The 18,834-nt window shown below is 47.5% G+C and overlaps 8 protein-coding genes across 8 annotated transcripts; 4 read left to right on the forward strand and 4 right to left on the reverse strand.

Annotated features, from left to right (window-relative positions):
* Positions 1-1,758: 1,758 nt before the first annotated feature.
* UA08_01260 (hypothetical protein) lies at positions 1,759-3,967 on the forward strand (the record flags this gene model as incomplete). Its single annotated transcript, XM_020260905.1, has 4 exons — positions 1,759-1,882; positions 1,946-2,462; positions 2,528-3,440; positions 3,497-3,967. The coding sequence occupies 4 exons, from the start codon at positions 1,759-1,761 to the stop codon at positions 3,965-3,967; spliced, it is 2,025 nt and encodes a 674-aa protein (XP_020123700.1).
* Positions 3,968-4,293: 326 nt separating this feature from the next.
* On the reverse strand, positions 4,294-6,269 carry UA08_01261 (hypothetical protein; the record flags this gene model as incomplete). Its single annotated transcript, XM_020260906.1, has 5 exons — positions 4,294-4,336; positions 4,370-4,431; positions 4,504-5,429; positions 5,496-5,649; positions 5,736-6,269. The coding sequence occupies 5 exons, from the start codon at positions 6,267-6,269 to the stop codon at positions 4,294-4,296; spliced, it is 1,719 nt and encodes a 572-aa protein (XP_020123701.1).
* A 2,644-nt stretch (positions 6,270-8,913) lies between these two features.
* UA08_01262 (hypothetical protein) lies at positions 8,914-9,376 on the reverse strand (the record flags this gene model as incomplete). The annotated part of the gene is made up of 2 exons (XM_020260907.1): positions 8,914-8,918; positions 8,974-9,376. The coding sequence occupies 2 exons, from the start codon at positions 9,374-9,376 to the stop codon at positions 8,914-8,916; spliced, it is 408 nt and encodes a 135-aa protein (XP_020123698.1).
* A 734-nt stretch (positions 9,377-10,110) lies between these two features.
* UA08_01263 (hypothetical protein) lies at positions 10,111-11,868 on the forward strand (the record flags this gene model as incomplete). Its single annotated transcript, XM_020260908.1, has 1 exon — positions 10,111-11,868. One exon carries the CDS (start codon positions 10,111-10,113, stop codon positions 11,866-11,868), a length of 1,758 nt encoding a protein of 585 aa, XP_020123699.1.
* Positions 11,869-12,330: 462 nt separating this feature from the next.
* UA08_01264 (hypothetical protein) lies at positions 12,331-12,837 on the reverse strand (the record flags this gene model as incomplete). The annotated part of the gene is made up of 3 exons (XM_020260909.1): positions 12,331-12,383; positions 12,461-12,693; positions 12,797-12,837. 3 exons carry the CDS (start codon positions 12,835-12,837, stop codon positions 12,331-12,333), a joined length of 327 nt encoding a protein of 108 aa, XP_020123696.1.
* A 323-nt stretch (positions 12,838-13,160) lies between these two features.
* Positions 13,161-14,515, forward strand: UA08_01265 (hypothetical protein; the record flags this gene model as incomplete). The annotated part of the gene is made up of 4 exons (XM_020260910.1): positions 13,161-13,359; positions 13,438-13,456; positions 13,533-13,643; positions 13,702-14,515. The coding sequence occupies 4 exons, from the start codon at positions 13,161-13,163 to the stop codon at positions 14,513-14,515; spliced, it is 1,143 nt and encodes a 380-aa protein (XP_020123697.1).
* Positions 14,516-14,736: 221 nt separating this feature from the next.
* Positions 14,737-16,428, forward strand: UA08_01266 (hypothetical protein; the record flags this gene model as incomplete). The annotated part of the gene is made up of 1 exon (XM_020260911.1): positions 14,737-16,428. The coding sequence occupies one exon, from the start codon at positions 14,737-14,739 to the stop codon at positions 16,426-16,428; it is 1,692 nt and encodes a 563-aa protein (XP_020123694.1).
* Positions 16,429-16,536: 108 nt separating this feature from the next.
* On the reverse strand, positions 16,537-18,550 carry UA08_01267 (ATP-dependent RNA helicase dbp9; the record flags this gene model as incomplete). The annotated part of the gene is made up of 3 exons (XM_020260912.1): positions 16,537-18,132; positions 18,200-18,276; positions 18,355-18,550. The coding sequence occupies 3 exons, from the start codon at positions 18,548-18,550 to the stop codon at positions 16,537-16,539; spliced, it is 1,869 nt and encodes a 622-aa protein (XP_020123695.1).
* Positions 18,551-18,834: the final 284 nt, after the last annotated feature.

Consider the following 18,834-nt stretch of genomic DNA (forward strand, 5'->3'; position numbering starts at 1 on the left):
ATAACGGGAATTCCTTTTCTCCTAAAAGAGGATAATACAAAGCGCGTATGAAAATTTCCCCGAGAGCTTTTGCTCCCCATCACATTCCAGCTGTACATAGGTAAGTTATGGCGACATATAGGTGTGATGATCCACCGAGATGCATGAAGGCGCAGGATTAATACTTCCGTTGATGATCCCTGTACATGCATATCAAAGAACTTAGTAGGTCATGGATTAATCATGCAACTTGGCTTTTTTTGATATGCACATAACCCCGCTCTTACACACCATCTTCTGCGATATTCTCGACTCTTTTGTCAAGAGATGTTGTGCCGAGAATACCGCTGCTCTCCGGGGTTGTTTTCCATGTATCAATGACTCCCCTCTAGATGGAAAAAGTTTTCTTTCGAAGGCAAAACACAAAGGATACTTGAATGACCAAATCTTTAACCATGTCCTCAACTACATTTCACGATGCTCTATCCGACAGTGGCAAGGACGAGGAAGTGGTCTTCGTGCCTCAGCGTCATGGTCGTGTGAGGAGAGTCGCATACTATGGGTTTCTTCTTGTCCTTGTCACAGGATGGATCCTAGCCTTCGACTTCTATAGACGTCCAAGATTTATCAATTATCCAGGCTTGTCATCCCCAAATCCCTTCCCACCGCAAGTTTTCAGTAGGGTCAAGAGGGTATTTCGCCCTGACGAACAATATATTGGCCCGTCCAACCAAACACATCATAACTGGGACCACATAGTAGCAGGTAATGAAATCCATGACATATATTGTCTATTGCCTGCTAACTTTCACGAGCTCATGATGCTCTATATCTTGAGAACCCGGAAAAGTATGGTTTAGGTGAAGGGACAGTCCCTCCATTCCACCACGAAAATATGGCAACTCCACCTCCGCGGAAATTCTACGTTGTATCTCTGCTCCATCAGATGCATTGCCTGGTATGGTTTAAATTCGGAAATAGACGTCTCAATTATTACACATCAGGCTAACGTTGGAGGCGAAGAACCTCGTTCGTTTCCATTACTGGCAAGTAAAGCAGGGCCATCCCGTGGTGAGCGAGTATTCTGAGGCAGACTGGGATGCGCATGTCGACCATTGCTTTGAATATCTTCGACAAGCTATTTCTTGTGGTTCTGGCTTCACTATAGAGGGCCACTCACCTCTTATTGTGAAAGGGGATCACGGCGAAGCTTCAACAGTAACTGGATGGGGGATTGAGCATGATTGCATCAACTTTGAGGCCTTGCGTGCGTTTCAAATTGAGCAGGAGCGAATTTATAACACTACTTGGATGTGAAAGTCTACGCTGTTACTTTACCGACTTTATATAGTTAATACCAAGTTAGAACATAACCAGTGTAAAAACGCACTCTGATTTGTCATGAAAAGCAGTTAGTACAAAGGAGACGAAAATTGCAAGTGAAATAGCGAACATCTCGCTATTAGTATAAAGACATGTTAATGACCTTAGACATTATACTGGGTTGTAAATTATGATAAATGTAAACGACGAAAAATAGAATAGCTAACAATAGAAAGGTTTTCTAGACTTAATCTAGCGCAATGAAGGCTTGGACTAGCTATGGGGAATTAAGTAAAAGATGATTGGACCAAGCCAGTCTTCATGTGAGGGGAATTCGACCTCGTGTCTCGAAGATTCTTCAAAATCGTCTATGTAATACTACTAAGTTAGACTCAAAAGGCTACTTCTTCTTCCATACTCCGTGCGCGCCCTGTCTATTGATGAGTTTAAAAGGCCATGAAGCTTGAAATAGGAACTTGTTGGAGGTTACTCCTGGGAGGAGCAAATCTAGCAGTGAATACGAAGCCAGAGCCGTGTGAAAAGGTGCGCCAAATCGGCCTTGAAGCTTTAAACACTGGACGTAAGTTTCATCCGAGTAAATATCAGGCACAAAAGTTGATTAACATGGAAGAGTAAATTACAGTAAATGGCCAGATACCCGGTTATCTAGCCATAGAATGCCTTTCTTCGATGCCCTTTGTGCCTGAGCTGGCAGTCACATTTGTACAAGAGTACCGCAAGTATCTTCAATTCCACTCCACGGTTGATTTACTTAAAAATGGTATAAATGAGACACCTGGCACTCTCCCAGCTATAGATCTCTTTGGTGGGCTGCAAAATATTGAGGAGAAAGCAGCAGCAAACAAATATTCAAGCCAATTTGACTTTGATTCTGAACTTCATGGCTTACTCGCCTCGGCGAATGATGGACATCTGTTCCTTGGACTCTGTTCACTTGGCATTTTCACATTTAGGAACCCTGTTGCTCTCGCATCTATTTCCACAGACGGATTTGAGCTCCCTAAAGTTTATCTCTACGGGGATGCCTACGCTGCCAGCAGCACCACGGTATCTCCAGTACTCTCAATTAACAACGTTAGTGTCGCTCAATATTTGGAGCAATATGTATCAAATCAGCCACTGCAGGATCAAAATGCCCAGTATGTCATTATCACTCCTCAGCATAAAAACGTGTCTTTAGTTGACTAATCCTTGTGGATTGGAGATATAACCTTGCTTTCCCATCAAACTCCAGAGGAGTGACGGAGGAAGAGCAGGGCGTTTGGGAGCTACGCCACTGGCCCACAGACTCGACCGTCACTATTGAATTCGAGAATGGTACCTACATAGAGATTGAAAGCTTCGCTGAGACCAGCCACAATATTTCTGACTCCATTTGGGCTAATGGTCGCACATTATTCGACTCTGTCTGTCTGCCCACCACCACCCAGCCGGCTTCTAGTGCCCCATCAACTTCTGTCAGTGAGCCCTTGGGTCCTGCAAACGGATATCCGGAACAAGCAGTTGTGCGTGACGAGTGGAATCGAATATCTGGGTACTTTGTACAGAAAGACGAATTTGATGATATCGCCGTCCTTGCCGTTCCCACGTTTCTGACTGGCAACACAGATGATCCTACTAACGAAACTGCCGTCTTTGCCCAAACTGCACGCGACTTTATTCGCACTGCGACTGCTAAAGGAAAATCTAAACTTTTAATTGACATGTCTGGCAACGGAGGCGGCAACCTCGTTGCTGGGCTCAACCTGTTTCGGATCCTCTTTCCCGGGCAAGAGATATCCAACCTAACACGATTTCGCGCCCACGACGCAATAAGACTTATAGGCAAGATATTTGCTCAAACAAGAGGAAATAGATCTCTGACGGAAAGTGAATCACTTGTGATTCGTCAAAGCGGACTTGATTATCATTCGGTGGTAAAAGCAGAGCAAAGGAGTCACTTCTCCTCTTGGGACGAACTATACGGTCCTGACGAGACTCATGGCATGAATTCTTCGAGACTGTTCTCACGATTCAACTTTACGGCGGTATTTCCAATCAATAAAACAGTCAACGGTGATCGAATAGGGGACGCTGATCACAGCCCTAACCCCTTTGTGGCCGAAAATATCGTTGTGGTTAGCTAATCTCAATAGCGTAATGTTAGATGGCTAAAAAGCTAACCTTAAGTTAGATTACCGATGGCTTTTGTGCTTCTACCTGTGCTCTTTTTCTAGAACTTATGAGACCTCTGGGCGTCCGATCGATCGTTTTCGGAGGTCGTCCCCAGAGCGAACCTATGCAGGCCATTGGCGGCGTGAGGGGAGGGCAGTATTGGGATCTTGAAACGATTGACGAGATCTCCCAGGTTGCGTCCCGACTTGCAGACAATGTGTTATTAACGGACTACGAGCGCCTTCTCGTAAAGACAACTCTACCCAGGCCGCTTGATTCATTACCGCTAGCCCTAACTAGCGGTGGAGTGAACTTTCTGAACGCGTATAGCGAACGGGATGACATGACGCCTCTGCAATTTGTCTATGAGGCTGCCGACTGCCGTCTATTTTATACGTGGGATAATTTGGTGAGCCAGGAAAGTGTTTGGATTTCTGCTGCGGAGGCCATGTTCAACCACAGAGGGTGTGTTGTGGGCTCGGTCCACTAGGTATAAAATTCTATGCGTGCATGCCTGCTGATACCTTCAACATTTTATCTTCCTGTTCAGATATTTCATTATATATATAACATCTATTTCGTTTCCTGAAACGTCTGGATCTTCAGCTGTATATAAAGCAGGAATTTCGAAGTCATATATATTGCCATTGGGAATAGTCCGATCCTATGTACTTATTCATCGCCCGTTCCTCCTCGACTGTTTTATACTAGACTTTATACATTGCAATGGTAGAAAAAGAGTTGGCATAAAATAGAAACAACACTCAAAAGGTATGGTATAATCGTACTGTGATCGGTACAGAAAGAAATAAGCAATCAAAAGAGGTTGAAGAAATTCGTCAACCCGCAACATTCATATCTACAATCATGTCATATGTACAAATGTACAAACCTCAAAACAAGCACACGCGCCCGGGCGTAGGTAGAGCTCCTTTTCAATCGTACTTCATGCAACTATATATAGTCGTTATATCATTATCATCAACCTCAACACAAGATTCAAGGCTCGGCATCTGTTCTGCTAACACGGCGGCCGTGATTTGCCTGTCTATCAGCAGCAAGCACAGACGCGAACTTGCTTCTAGCGCGAATCTGAGGGCCCTTCCAGTAAAACACGTAGATCGGCAATACAACCAGACAAGACAAGCAAGCCAGAATCGTAGATGCGTACTCGGTCGGGTATTTGTTACCGATGTTCGTGTACATGGGTATGGCGTACATGGCGGATACACCCGCCAATAGGTCTCGTGCAAAGGCATTTCCGCCGCAGGCAGAGGCCGAATAGACTCCATAGGCAGCGACCATGTAGTCTACCGAGGACAGGTAGATGGCGTAGTTTCCGATTCCGACGCAGGCCGAGAATATCATGGAGCCGATCCAGTGTACGTTGTAAGCGCGGCCGAGAGAGGTCCAGGCGAAGCCAAATAGCCCAATTGGTTCGAGTGGTGCGAGGAATAGAAGCCATTTAAGACGACGTTCGGGCAACAGTGCATCATCGCCTAGTGACTGGCGGATGGACTCGTCTCTGCGAAACCACGGGAAATACGAGAAATAGGCAATCACATACGCAACGTTGATGGGGATGACTGCCCAGGCCTGAGCGAGAATTCCAAAGCCCCATCCCTCAGAGTATACAATGGCAAAGCTCTCTAGGAAAGTGAAGATAAGAGCATCGGAGAATCCGGACAGAAGCGACAGGCATAGCACAATCGGTTCCCGCAATAACATGTGAAAAGGTCGGATCCAGATCTTTCCTGCTTCCTTTAGTGAGACACGGGGCTTCTTCAGCTCGTTGGGTCCGTAGATGTTAGGGTCTTCGCCGCTTGTACGTCGACGTTTAGCCTCCCTATCAATCAAGATGGTTGAACGACTCTCGGGCATGAAAAAGATGATGGCTTGCGTAAATCCTCCGAATATTAGTTGGATCCAGAAGAACCATCGCCATGAGAGGACTGTTAGAACACGCGAGAATTGTTAGAATAAACGGGATAATGGGTATCCAAGCGACCATCACTTACATCGTTCAATTGGCCCGCCGATCACGCCACCAATGCTGGTACCAATACAGGAAGAGAGCACGATAAATGCAAGAGGGAATTGCTGTGTTTCGGGTTCGTAAATGTCGGCTATCAAGCCCAAGGTGACACTACCACCGGCGGTTGAAAGACCACCCTACACGTCATGTCAGTCTCATTCCATACATTGTAAAGGCTCCGTCGAATGTGAAGACTAAGGTTCGACGCGGGGAGAAAACTAACTAATGCTCGAGCAACTACTTGACTTCCCCAGTTCGGGGATAGTCCTGCCAGAATTTGCCAGATATTGATCAAGAACATGGAGAGCTGCAGGATAGGCCAGCGTCCGAACTCCTCACTCCAAGGCGCCCACAGCTCACAACCGATGGAGTAAGTAACAAGATAAGCCATTTGGCCTGTTCGAGCATGTTGCTCACTGATGTTGAAGGCCTTGGAAAGCGGCGCGATTGCATTGGGATAGACCGACGTGTTGAAGTTCATCGACACTTGTACACATGCGACCGCGGCGAGGTACGACCACTTCTTCCATCTGGGCCAGCAGTATCCGAGTTTGTCATAGCAATCTTGCTCCTTTAGCTCCCGTTTGTCATTCGACGGTGCATACTCGTCTTCTTCGTCGCCTTCTTCCTCCTTTCTTGACAGAACGTTGGAAAGATTGACGGGCAAGTTGCTTTCTTCGCTAATTGTGCCACCTTCAGAAGATCCGTGCCTGTCGAGCGGCGACTTGGGTTCTTCTTTGATGCCGAGCTCAGACATCTTTTGAGCGTGGAAGCAAGACACTGGGATAAGGTGAAAATTTGGGGTTCAAGGATTGGCTGGGGAACTTTCCCAGCAGTTAAATAAATCTGTCTTTTTCTGCGTTGAAGTTTGTGCACATCCACTTCGTCTCTCAAACTGGATTTAATGGGCGGTCCACTTATATAAAGTGGACTTTATCGGTTACAAAGCACTTGAGCGCTTGCATTACTATGCAATATGCATAGCGGATTATGCGGTACGTCATACTTCTATATCCGAGCCAAGGAAGCCCCTCACCGAGGAATGTTTATCGCACTCGGCTTGCCGAATCATATCCGTCTCGGTCTCAGCCCATGTTAGTTTCCGAATCCGGACAACCACGGTGCTCCATAGTCCGTACACTAGAAATTTCGTATAATTAATATGACTCCAAAACAACGAATACTCAGTAAAATCCAATGAAGCGCTCAAGTATAGAAAAACAAAAAAAAAGCCATTATATCATAAATCTCCATTCGGCAGATCCATTGCGTCACTCAAGCCGACTGCGAAGGGTTTCGGAACCTGCGGCGGATCGGCACCGAATATACCCAAAAGCAGCGCAAGATTTAGCCAGTCATCGCTTGCCAAAGTAGCTTGTTTTGTGGGTCCCCGCAACGAGTAATCAAGTATCGCGCTAACTCTGAGTTCTGAAAGGTGGTTGGATTAGACTTTGAGTAAGGCCCATGCTGTGGGAAACAGCCACAGCCACAGTGGAGCACTAAGGGGCTTGTGGAGACTCGACAAATCACAACGTTTCTAATTTGATGCTTAAAAGACGCCACTCGCCAGATGGTGTGCTTCACCGCTCCACACCCACTTCTCACTTCCCAGTTCTCAACGCACGTTGGAATGGCATTTCGAAGAGGTTTAGAGGGAGCGGAAAAATTCAGCAGCAGTTGAAGCATTAGCCGCTTTGCCGTAGGGTTCGGAAGATGCACGCATCTTAGAACAACCGATATTATGGCTCGGTGATTGCAACTCTGATTGTGTAGACGACCTGACCCATTGAAGGCGCATAGTGGATCAATGGCGTTCAATGGGGCGATGATGTTATCAGGTCCGTGATGAGGGGAGGACAGGTACATGAATGACTTCCGAGAAAGCCCAGGTATCACTCTTCTGCCAATGTCCACAGCCCCGGACTTGGTTCTCTCCACGCCCTGGGCTGTTCGGAATGGCATCTGCGATGCCGCCGTCCTGGATGTAGCACCCACTCATTACCAACCATAAGCTGTGGCAGGCCACCATCACCCGGGGAGACTATAAGTGGCAAAGTCGGTGCATTTGAACTGGCCAACTTGGTCATGTATCTTGTACGATTATCTTGATTCGCATAATACATTCCAGCAGGTCTATACGCCGGCTCAGTCAATGATGACAGACAGTTGAAATTATGTATTGGATTCAGGAGTTGGCGTGCTCTCTCCAGATGTGGCCAAACATAACGGCGCAGTTTCGCAGCGGGCGCTTTATTTGCTTCTGTGATGGATGAAACGATGCTTTCTCCAGGGGAGTCATCGTCTCCTAAATCTTTGAATTGGAAACCGACTATGCCCTGTCCTCGTAGTTGCCGAATTAGCTTTTCCCGTCGTGCTCGTTTTCGTTGCCAGCGTGTTTCGCGCTTAGTGTCAACTATCCCAGCGGAGGAAAGAATGTCTCCTTCATCCGCTGAGCTGTAAAGCAACAGGTCCGAGGCCAAAATTGGATTGAATGTATCTCTTCCAGTGATGGGCTCATCTGATTCATTCTTTCTGCTTATGGTGAATTTCCGGGCGTACGAAAGGTAGTCACCGGATGGCCAAGAGTGCTCTCGACGAAGGTACATAGTCCTTGATAGACTCAAAGTTGTGGATATATTTCGCCCAACTCGATTGGTCTAAAAGAGGCTGCGAAGGTAATTTATTCACATTGAATAGAAAATTAGAAATGAAGGACAGAAGTATTTTAAGTCAAACCAGATGGAGTAGTCATTCGGAAAAACCGGGTTGCCATGCCAGGTTTTGAACTGTTCATATGATCCGATCGTACGATAGCGTGAAATGACAAAGTTACGTTCGACACTAGGAGTGGATGGTTACTTGAGACACTGTTTACTCTTTAACTTCAGAGATTTCGACTTAAAGTATATCGTTATTGAACCATGAATCTTCCACACTTCAGGTAAAGGCTTTTTCTATTGTACCGGTTTCTTAGAGTTAGGGCTTCCGGGAGGGGACCGTGAGTGTCTACACGTAGACACCTTATGAAAAGCGCAATTTCCACGAACTATAAATTAAGATTCATCATATGATTAATAGATTAAATCAATATTAAGGCTTCCTCCACAACTAGGCATAACCAGTTCAGATCGGAATCTATTGCCCCCACCCTCTGACTCCAAAGAAACCTAGTTTGAAACAATCAAGGATCTAATACTTGGAAAAGAAGAGACAAAACAAAAATTTAGTTGTGCCATTCTCAAGAGTATCAGGCGCTCGTGCGTTTCTCATTCGTCCACAAGTGTGCTGGCTGTTGATAATGTCCTGGAATCACCCGCGCCCTGCAAGTAAGGCTCAAAGTCTTCGTAGATTTTGTAACGATGTAGTACTTGCTTGTTTTGCTCGATCCAATTAATGTCGGTCTATTCTATATTTCAAGTATCAATACATAGTATAATGCTAACATATGCAGGTAGACTCACTTAGAGTGCATGCAGTATTCCGGAAGCTTGGGTCGACAGGAAACCAGTGTGTTGACCGGTAAATTTCAGGAATAGTTTTAGGAGCAACAAGGTCCGTATGTGTCATTAAAATAACAGGCTGACATTCACACTTATAAGATGGAACACGGATATCACGGAAAACGATAATTCCGTTGAGACTTGTTTCGTCGCCGAGATTGTGTCCCAGTATATCCTCAGAAAATTGTTCTTCATCTCCAAAGGGGGATTTTCGTTCCATCACACGACATATGTATGATGTATTCACATTGTCTAACTGCGGGCCCTCATAGGAAAGTTCAACGAGGATAGGACATGGAAGTTCTTCGGTTCCCGTCTTTGCTGGAGGGCCAGCTTGAATAATAGCAGTGAACTTAGGTTCCATTGCTATGTTTAATGTAAATGAACGCCGCTATATTATGATAGAACTCTCATCAGGCTTGGACTCAAAAGAAAAAGGTCCATTCCTCCACATACCTTTAGAGAAGATAGAAAGTAAGTTGTGTGAATATCTGGTTGAAGTAATGAATAAAGAAACACAGCAAGATTTTATATTCTCCATCGTGATTCAATTCAGAAACTCAGTCATGAAATATTTTATAGCAATCTTCTAGTGACTGTTGAACTCATTGAGACACTATATTCATCTAATCAAAGCCCTGATGTATGTAAAAGCGCCGCGATGGAACAGATTGACACAAGTTGGCGCATGTCTGTCCTGTTTTTCAATAGATTGGGCTAGACTACAATGAAACTAGCTACTTTTAGGCGACCTACTTGGAAAATCACATTGATGGAGCTCTATCCGCTGTGTATACCTAGTATAGTCATGTCCGTAGCTCAGAATTGCATGAATGCGTCCAGCTGCCGTAGTTTTAGCTTCCTGGAGCAGTTGTCGCCATAAAACATGCCTTTTCTACAACATACTGTATATTAACGAAAGAATGCCTTTGGTAACTTCGGCGGTTCGCCTTGGGAAAGAGCAAGCCGTCTGTCTCTTCCTTCCCGGCCGGACAGCTTCTGTCCACTTCGCGAGTCTGAAGTTCTGCATCCAACCTACAGCCAGCACTCTCAATATCATTATGGCGAGAAGCTTAACCGCGTACAGGCGTTCGAGGTATGGCTCCATTGCCCGTTGCGCGCATTCTGCCACGACATCAATTCAAACCCCCTCCGCGTCCACTCCAGACCGCAGTCTCCGTCAAAGGGCTGGCACGATTGCGAATACTCGTATATATCCTGCTCGTCACGTCTGCGGTCTTTGGTCTTGCCGTTCTCCTTTGGAAGTTTGGATATTTCCTGCGTTATTTCACGCTAGGACGAATTCTACGAGACCGCAAGCCGGTCGACACTCGGTATATCAAAACGTGGTATGGCTGGATTCCGCAAGATCGTTATAATTCTCGAAGACAGGCATGGAAAAACCTGCGTTCGGCTTTTCGTAGGTGGTTTTCATGGAGTGACTGTGACGACTATAGTCAGATATGGTGGGATTCACGCTTTGCTGCAGAGGAAAAACGCCAAATCAATGATACCTCAACGAGAAGAAACACAGATCCGCTCGGATGTGAGAATTCGATTCCTTGGAAACCAGACAAGTCTGCCATTGCCCCAGTCCGTGCTGGAAATGGTGCGCTTACGAATTGTGGCTTCGTTAATATCTCTTATCAATTACAACCTCGAGCTTCAACATACTTAACCTTCCCGTTTTGCGTGAAATCTGCCAACACAGGATACCTTTATCCAGCTTGCTCCACCAAAAATAACGGGAAAACCTGCCAGAAGATATCAAGCGACTTGAACAGGTTATTGAAAATGGCTCCTTCGACGTATCTCCTACCAACTGGCACACTGTCTATTGCACGCCCTACCACTCACAATTATCGTCGATTAAAAAGCCTTCGAGCATGGGCTACACGTTTGCAGATGGGCAGTCTTCAGTCTATTTTGCCCCACCAGTCAGGCATTTTGGGTCGGCCGGGAAGTCCTGTGTCCGGTTCATATAGTAGCAGTAGCTCAGCACAGAAGGGCATATCGCGGGAGTCTTTCGAAATGACAGCAGCCTCAGAATCGATCTTTACCCAGCTTGATGTCAGTACAAGGGGCCGCAAAGTCCAGTCCAGACCTGCTGATCTTCAAGCCTTTCAATTAAGCCTGTCTTGTCTTTATAACGGTACTGATTCGAATTTTGAACCCAAAATCCATAAGCAAGTCGAGATCGCCACAAAGGAGCAGGACCCAGAACAACGTTGCAGTATTCTGGATGTTGAGATAAGATTTTTGGACAGAGTCGACAGAAGTCTTGCATGGTTTCTTAACGAATGCCAGCCTGGCAATCGAGGCTTTAAATTTGCAACCCTGCAAAGCAAGCTGAAGTGGCTAATTTATACCAACCCTTGTTGTGCATCGACCGAAGTTATGCGTCTATATGGTGACCGTCGAACTATGAAGGAACCGTTTGAAGTAGTTGATTCTCGACGAAGATGTCCAGCCAAAGCCAAGCATAGGAGGAAACACATTGCTTCTATTGATTCCTGGAGAGTTGCCATCAACAAAGCACGCCGGCAGATAGAAGTTCCAAACGTTCGCTCGCATGAATTTTATGAAAGCTCAGCAGAGGAAGCCCCAGAGTCCGTGTTCAACCCAGCAAATTGGATTCTACGGCGACCACCACGGGGATTCCCTATGCCAACTAGCCAGAAGAATGCGTACTACTACGGCGGAATCGAAAGGTGGGCTAAACTGGAGGACTGGCAGGCGATCGGGGGATGTTATAACAACTCGAATGATATCTCGAATTGTGTATCTGTTTTTGCAGCATCGAAAGCCGGCTATTCGCAGACTCAGCGAAGCGGCGTTGGGATTTCTTGCTCGTGATTATGCTCTTAAACTATGCTGCATTCCACTGTTCTTCCCACTCTTATTATTATCCGTCATTGAGAAAAACAAAAGGAAAAGATAAAGAAAAGAGTGTCTACCCAGACGATATTGAGTTTTGACCAGAAGACAATATAATTTGATGCTAAATAGAGAAGCCGTGGATAAATTTCCTTGCTAACCTGTTCCCTTCACATTGCATTAAACGCCAGGGGAGAAACAATTCCCAATAAAAGATGCCTCAAAATGTTAGATACAGCGGGCGAACGAACGATAATTTATCGAAGCCGCATAATAGTACAATGAATGATGTGTGTGTGTGTGTGTGTGTGTGTGTGTAGTTGGACACACAGGCCTGACGGTGAAATCCGGCCAGCTTTTATATCGGTGCCCATCTCAGCCAAGAGAACAGTAAGTAAATCGGGAGTAGCTGGATCGAAACGGAAAATGTTCCTTTGGCAATTAAAATCCGGGAGGGTTGACTCGTTGGCTGACTCTCGTCCATTTGGGTAGCTCTATGAGTGGCAGAATTGTATCAACAATCTGTTCTACTCCTTCGAATCATTTTTGGGGTTTTGTAGCAAGCACTCACTATGAATTCCCTTGCGATAATTCTTTTCTTTCCGGTCGTAGATCGTGTATTTGTCCTTGGGAAGCATTTCCTCTTCCCGTGGCATCTCTTCATACCACCGTTGAACTGCCTTCACCTGGGCCATTCCATTGCGCTCGAGGGCTGCGGCCACCGTATCAACGACCTGATCGACTGCTCGAAGACGCTTTCGCTGGCGAAACTTTTGTCGGCTGGAGAGGCGCCATGGGATTTTCCTGTTGCGGAGGGAAAGAAAGATTTTCAATCAGTGTTTAGGCTCCGAGACACCTTTCGTACGTTGCTTTCTCATTCAAAGCGAGAGGGAAAGTAGAAACATACCACAGCAAACCTCCTAGCAGCGGAGTCGTAGGCTTGAACATGGTTTCCTAAGCAGAACTAGCGATGGACAAGGCGTCGTCTGCTTCTGTTGGTGGTTTCGGAAAATCGCAAGGGAAACCGCGGAGGTGCGGAGCTGGCCCGTGCGCCTTGTCTGCCACGAGTCACGAGCAAAACCCGTAAGTGGCCAGTTTTTTTTTTTTTTTTTTTTTTTTTTTTCTTTGCTCTCTCCCCAATGGTATTTCAATACTAATCGCTTCTCAATTGCGCTGCTGTTTCTCCAGGCTCGATCCTCACATGCGGAAGGTATAATAGCAATTCCCTTGACTTGGGACCTGACCCATCCGCAAATTCGGGCTCAATCGCAATGTCCTTGGGTGCAACAACCGACCAGCCCTCCGCTTGGTGGAGGGCCTGGTCGTCGATGACCATGTTCGAGATCGGTGCGCTGTGTCGCGGCTTTCTTCTGGGATTGAGCGAATTGGAAGTACATGGACTAGACTCGTTTACGAAACTACTCGATGAGCGGCGGGATCCTTCGCAAAGAACGCGTGGGTTGATTACCGGTATGTGTATACAAACACAATGCTAGCCTTCAGGCGCTTTTAGAATGGTCCCTAATCAATCGTTGGAACTTGATACAGTATCGAATCACATTAGCGTGTACGTATGTACAATATCACTACGCAGGCGACAACATCGTCCCACCTATGCAACATATCGCTAATCTTGAAATTAGTATGGATGACCCTTTGATCTGGGGGGCTTTACCGTTCAGATACCACTTCAATCTTCCGTCTTATAATCGCCGATGGGCCTTTGGCAGTCACGATATCTGTTGGGCTACACGGTAAGGAAAAACGCGGAGAAAGCGAGTATTTTGGCGCCATATAGCTAACTACTAACAGTGCTAGCGGTGCCTTCTTCACGCTCGGACAAGTTCTCCCAACGCACCGTCTTACCTACTCACCTCACGGCGGCCTATTCCAATCTACGATGACGCAAGGAATCCGGCTGTTGTCCAAAGGGCCGTTTCCTGCAGATCCTCACTTTGCAAACATCGAACGTCAACGCTGGAGTCTTCAGAATGTCTGCGTTGATCCGTTCTCCGACCTTCCCACCGCATACACCACCACCGGCGAGGACTCGATCCTCGCGCCATCTTCATATTCTTGCAATTCATATTCCTGGGTTCATATTTTTCCAGAAGGGAAGATCCACCAGTCGCCGAAGAAGATCATGCGCTACTTCAAATGGGGCGTCTCTCGGCTCATCCTGGAGTCATCTGAATGCCCCGACGTGGTGCCAATCTGGATAGAAGGCACCGATGAAGTCATGCACGAGGACCGCGACTTTCCGCGCTTTTTACCCCGCCCTTTCAAACGCATAAGCATCACGTTTGGCGACAAAGCCGACATCGATGCGGTATTCGGTGACTTGCGGCGGCGATGGAGGCAACTCAAGGAAAAAGCAGAGAAGAAGAACCCCGCTGTATCACAGCTACCGCTGGGTGTGTTGAGTGAGGAACTGATGTTCGGAGAGGAAGCAGTCGAACTGCGAAAGGAGTGCACACGCAAGGTGCGCGACCTCGTCGTCGAGCTGAGGCGGTCGCGAGGTCTGTCAGACGAAGACCCCAAGGCAAGCCTCGCTGACACGTGGGCCCACGAGGGTCCCAAGAGGGAAGGCAAGATGAACGATGAATCCTGGGTGCGGGACACCTGAATTTATCTTTCACAAAAGTAAAAGACCAAAATGTACTATCACCACGCTATAGAGAGCCATAATCAGAAATAGATCAATCTTTCCATCTCCTAACTAAATGCGGACGGGAAGCAGAAGCGGCCCGGCGAACGTGGCGCCAACCACTTCTGTGCTCTCCGCCATCCATCCGAGATCTCTCATCTCTTACATTCCTGAGTACTCTAGTCGACTCGTCGTCCTTCATGCCCAAAAAGCACAACAAATACCCGTCTGTCAAACCCGCGAGCACAGTCCACCCGTCACTAGAATCCTCGTCGAGCTCGCGCCAGCATGGCAGCCGCGCTTCGGCATCGCAGTCAGTGAATGACCTCATCCAGCATCTGCGCCGGACTCAAGTGCCTACTTCCACCAACGATGGGCCCTCTAATCCTCACCAGCCCTTGACGCTGCGCACTTTGCATCCGTCGCTCAGGAATATCCTCGACGTGCCAGAAACGCCGCCGCCGCGACCGCGCCCAAATGCTCGACCGGTAGGCGGACGACTCCTTCGCAGAATCCCTGGCCCGCCGCCTCCGTCTAGTTGGTTACAGAGTAACAGGACATCGACAACGGACAGAGAGACCGTCTCTGTAGGGCGTGACCAAGTACTATACCGGCTTGAACGACTCCCCGGCATAAACTTTCCACCGAAGCATAGCCTGCAGCATGTCTTGCTGAAATCGATGGCGACAAGCTGGCCTTGGCATCTGGATTATGACAATGTATTTCTGGTGGAAATTCCGAATCGTCTGAAGCTTCTACTGTTGAGTTACATTGCCATTTACTCGCCTGATGCTGTATCGGCATCACGAACAAATGACCTTGATCTGCTCTTTGGTGCGCCAGCGCCGGAAGGAGACTCCGTCACTGAAGCTGAGACCAGTCATGTCACTCGGCTCGATCTTAGTGCGGCAATAGGCAAATGGACCAGCATAAAGCTCCTGAGCAGACATCTTCTTGTTTCATCCAAAAAGGAAAAGGTGCCAATTACAAAGACGCAGGAGACTGTTCCCGAATCATGGGACGACGTCGAACCTGCTGTAGACTCGCCAACTCCGCCTTTGTTCCAGTCGCCGTCCCATATACTCCGGTTTCCAAATCTGAGATACTTATCTCTCGCTCATCCTGAACGTACGGCGGCCAATTGGGGCTCGCTAGTCAATTTGCTCTCTCACATCTCGACCATCACTCATTTGTCCCTGGCTCACTGGCCGATTCCAACGCTTACGCCGAACTCAATAAATGCGCGTGTTGAGCATCCATCGATTAAGTCGCTCACCTTCGCTGCCGGGGGCACAGATACCTACAGTGCCGATGAAAACAACTGGGTTGAAGTCGTTAATATCTTGCGCAAACTTTCCCGCGCAACCTATTGTCTCAAATGGCTTGACCTCGAGGGCTGCGGGCAATGGTTTGACGCCCTGAGCTGGGATGGACGTACATTGCAAGATGATGAGCCATTTCGCACACTTGAAGCATCATGGAATGGGCCGTGGCGAGATATTGAATGGATCGGTCTTGGCCCTGGCTGGATCCCCGCGAAGTATGCTGGTAGTAATGATCTATCTGAATCACATACCCCGCTCGTGGCATCTATACATTCCCATTCATCCCAGCGGCGAGTGCCGGCAAGCTTTGGGAATCCGGACGATGATCTAAGCTCTGTTCTTACGGCGCAAGACCTCCGGGAGGCTGAGATGGCGCGTCAAAAGCAACGGCACATCAACGAGTGGAAAGCATATGAAGACACTCTTCGGAGGGCTCGCCAGGTCGAGAGGCATGTCCATCGTGTACGACGCGAAGCCGGTGGGAAGTGGATTCATTTCTCCTTTGGTGGCGAGGGAGCAGAGGAAAGAGAGATATTAGAGACAGTGATGTCAAAACTCGATGTATAGGAAACTTAGTTATAGATGTACCAAGTAGAGGAAGAAAAGAGGCAAAGACAAGGACAAACAAACCATTTTTATTTATTTATTTACAAATTAAACTTTTTCTTGCTCTATTTACTTCTTTCTCCCCTTCGCATTAAAAGTCTTCAGGGGATCCGATTTCCTACCGCTAGACCCTGCACCTCGCCGCCCTTTAGCCCTATTCCTCTCCCTCGCCTTCCGGATTCGGTTCTCATTCGACTTCCCGATTTTCACATGTTTCTGCGAGTCTTCCGCCATCAATCCCTGCTTTCCCTTGGACGGCATCAAGTAATCGGGGACGTGCTTGAGATGAGGCTGAATTCTGACCGCTCGAATCTCGCCATCGTGTCGCAAGTGTCGCAATTCATCTGGGTTCTCCTCGAAGTGACGGCGCAACTTCTCCGACTTGATCAGTTCCTGGCGGATCTCGCGCGCCCGTGCTTCTTGGATGGCGAGTCGCGTGACGGCGCGTAGAGCATCGGTCATACGGTAGCGGAAGGACTCGACTTGTTTCATTTCAAAGTGATATGGTTTTACTTCGTGGCCGAGTTTGGCCTGACGTTTGATGATCTTTGCAAGCACCGCTTCGTCGTATTTAGCAGTTGGGTAGCTTGTTGGTTTGTGTTTGCCGTATTCTTCTTTGGGAACGACAAAGGAGAATGCCATGCCGGTTTTGCCGGCGCGCCCAGTGCGGCCGATGCGATGTGTGTAGGACTTAGATGTCGTAGGCAAATCGAAATTTAACACACAGGCGACGTTCTGGAAATCAATGCCACGGGAGATGCCGTAGTCTTTCTGTTTGCCAGAGAGTTTCTGCTTTTTGTTCCCTTGAGATTTGGAATCTTGGGCGGGTTGGACTTCGTCGTCGCTGGATTCATCTATTTCAGCTTCGGCATCCTCTTCAACCGTGTTGGATTCCGTATCCTTCGCTGCCGATGGCTTTTTGATCTTTTTCGTGCCGAGAACTTCTTGGTCGTCCGCAGCAATGATGATGTCGTAAACACCTTTGTTGAATTCCTCAACAACATGTATACGCGAGTTTGCCGGTAGCTCTGAGTTCAACACGCAGCTCTTGATTCCAAATTGTTCCAAGAAAAGCTTGAGACGATAGCAACGGTCGATGTCTCCAACGAAAATGATGCACTTGCCCTTGACCAGCTGCAGCTTGAAAATAACGTATGTGAGAAGGAATTTCTCATCTTCCGCACAGCGCACAGCAAATTGGCTGATACCACCTCCTTCATCTTCCGTCTCGGTCAGTTTCAAAGTCACCGGGTTTCGACAGAACAAGCCTTTTAGTGTGTCCACTTCGGCCGTGAGAGTTGCGCTCATCAGGAATGTCTGAACTCCTCGTGGCACAGCTTTGGCCAAAGCATTTATGTCATCTTCGTAGCCATAAGAAAGCACCAGATCGGCCTCATCAATCACCAAGTGGGTGAGGTTGTCCAAGGACAACGCCGAATTATTGACGTTAGAGACTACCCGTGCTGGGGTGGATATGACAATGTCGGGGATATCGGCAAGCATGGCACGTTGGACAGAATCAGACACTTTTTGTGTCAAATTGACGGATCGCACGTCCTTGCCGCAGGAGGACGAGAAGGATACCACGACACGTTGCACTTGCTCAGAAAGTTCTCTCGTGGGGACGAGGATAAGAACCGACGTCGCTTTCAGAGAAGGGTCAATCTAGAAGAATGTCGTTAATTTTTCCTTCGTACAGATCCTGTCAGCGCAAGGGGAAAAAAATACGTACTGATTTCTTCTGAAGAATGGATTGCAAAACAGGAAGGACATAAGCCGCAGTCTTGCCAGAGCCCGTCTTAGCCCGTGCTAGTAACACAATTGTTAGATACAGAACAGAAAAGAACATTGATTTAGCCATTCATCCCGTATCGCAAGGAAGCGTACCTAAGATATCCTTCCCCTCGAGAGCCAAGGGAATTGCCTTGGATTGCACCAGCGTTGGCTTCGAGAAATTCTCCTTCACCAGCGCTTGGCGTAATCGCGGATCGAGACCGAGGCTTTCAAAGGTGGCTTGGGGCTCATCGTCTCCTTCCGGTGCCTCTATCGACGGCACATCGTTGGCATCGAGCTTGCGCTTCATGTTTCTTGGTTCTGCGGCCCGAATCCAGGCAGCAGAGCAGCGATGTCGTTTGATGAAACAGGATATTTTGATAAGAAGAAAATATTTTTGATGATTGCAAAAGTTATCCGGCCCGCGACATTTTCCGCTTGACCGCCTACGGCCGGCCCACCAGGCATCAAGGCAAGGGCTCCACTTGGATTATTTACTTGCAAGTTGCAACTCTAGGGAACCCTTTGAGAGACACGCATTCATCATCAATTTCATTTGCACTATATCATTAAAATTCAATAATCAAACTAGGC

This window comes from Talaromyces atroroseus, assembly GCF_001907595.1.
Source record: "Talaromyces atroroseus strain IBT 11181 chromosome Unknown scaffold_1, whole genome shotgun sequence".
NCBI lineage: Eukaryota > Fungi > Ascomycota > Eurotiomycetes > Eurotiales > Trichocomaceae > Talaromyces > Talaromyces atroroseus.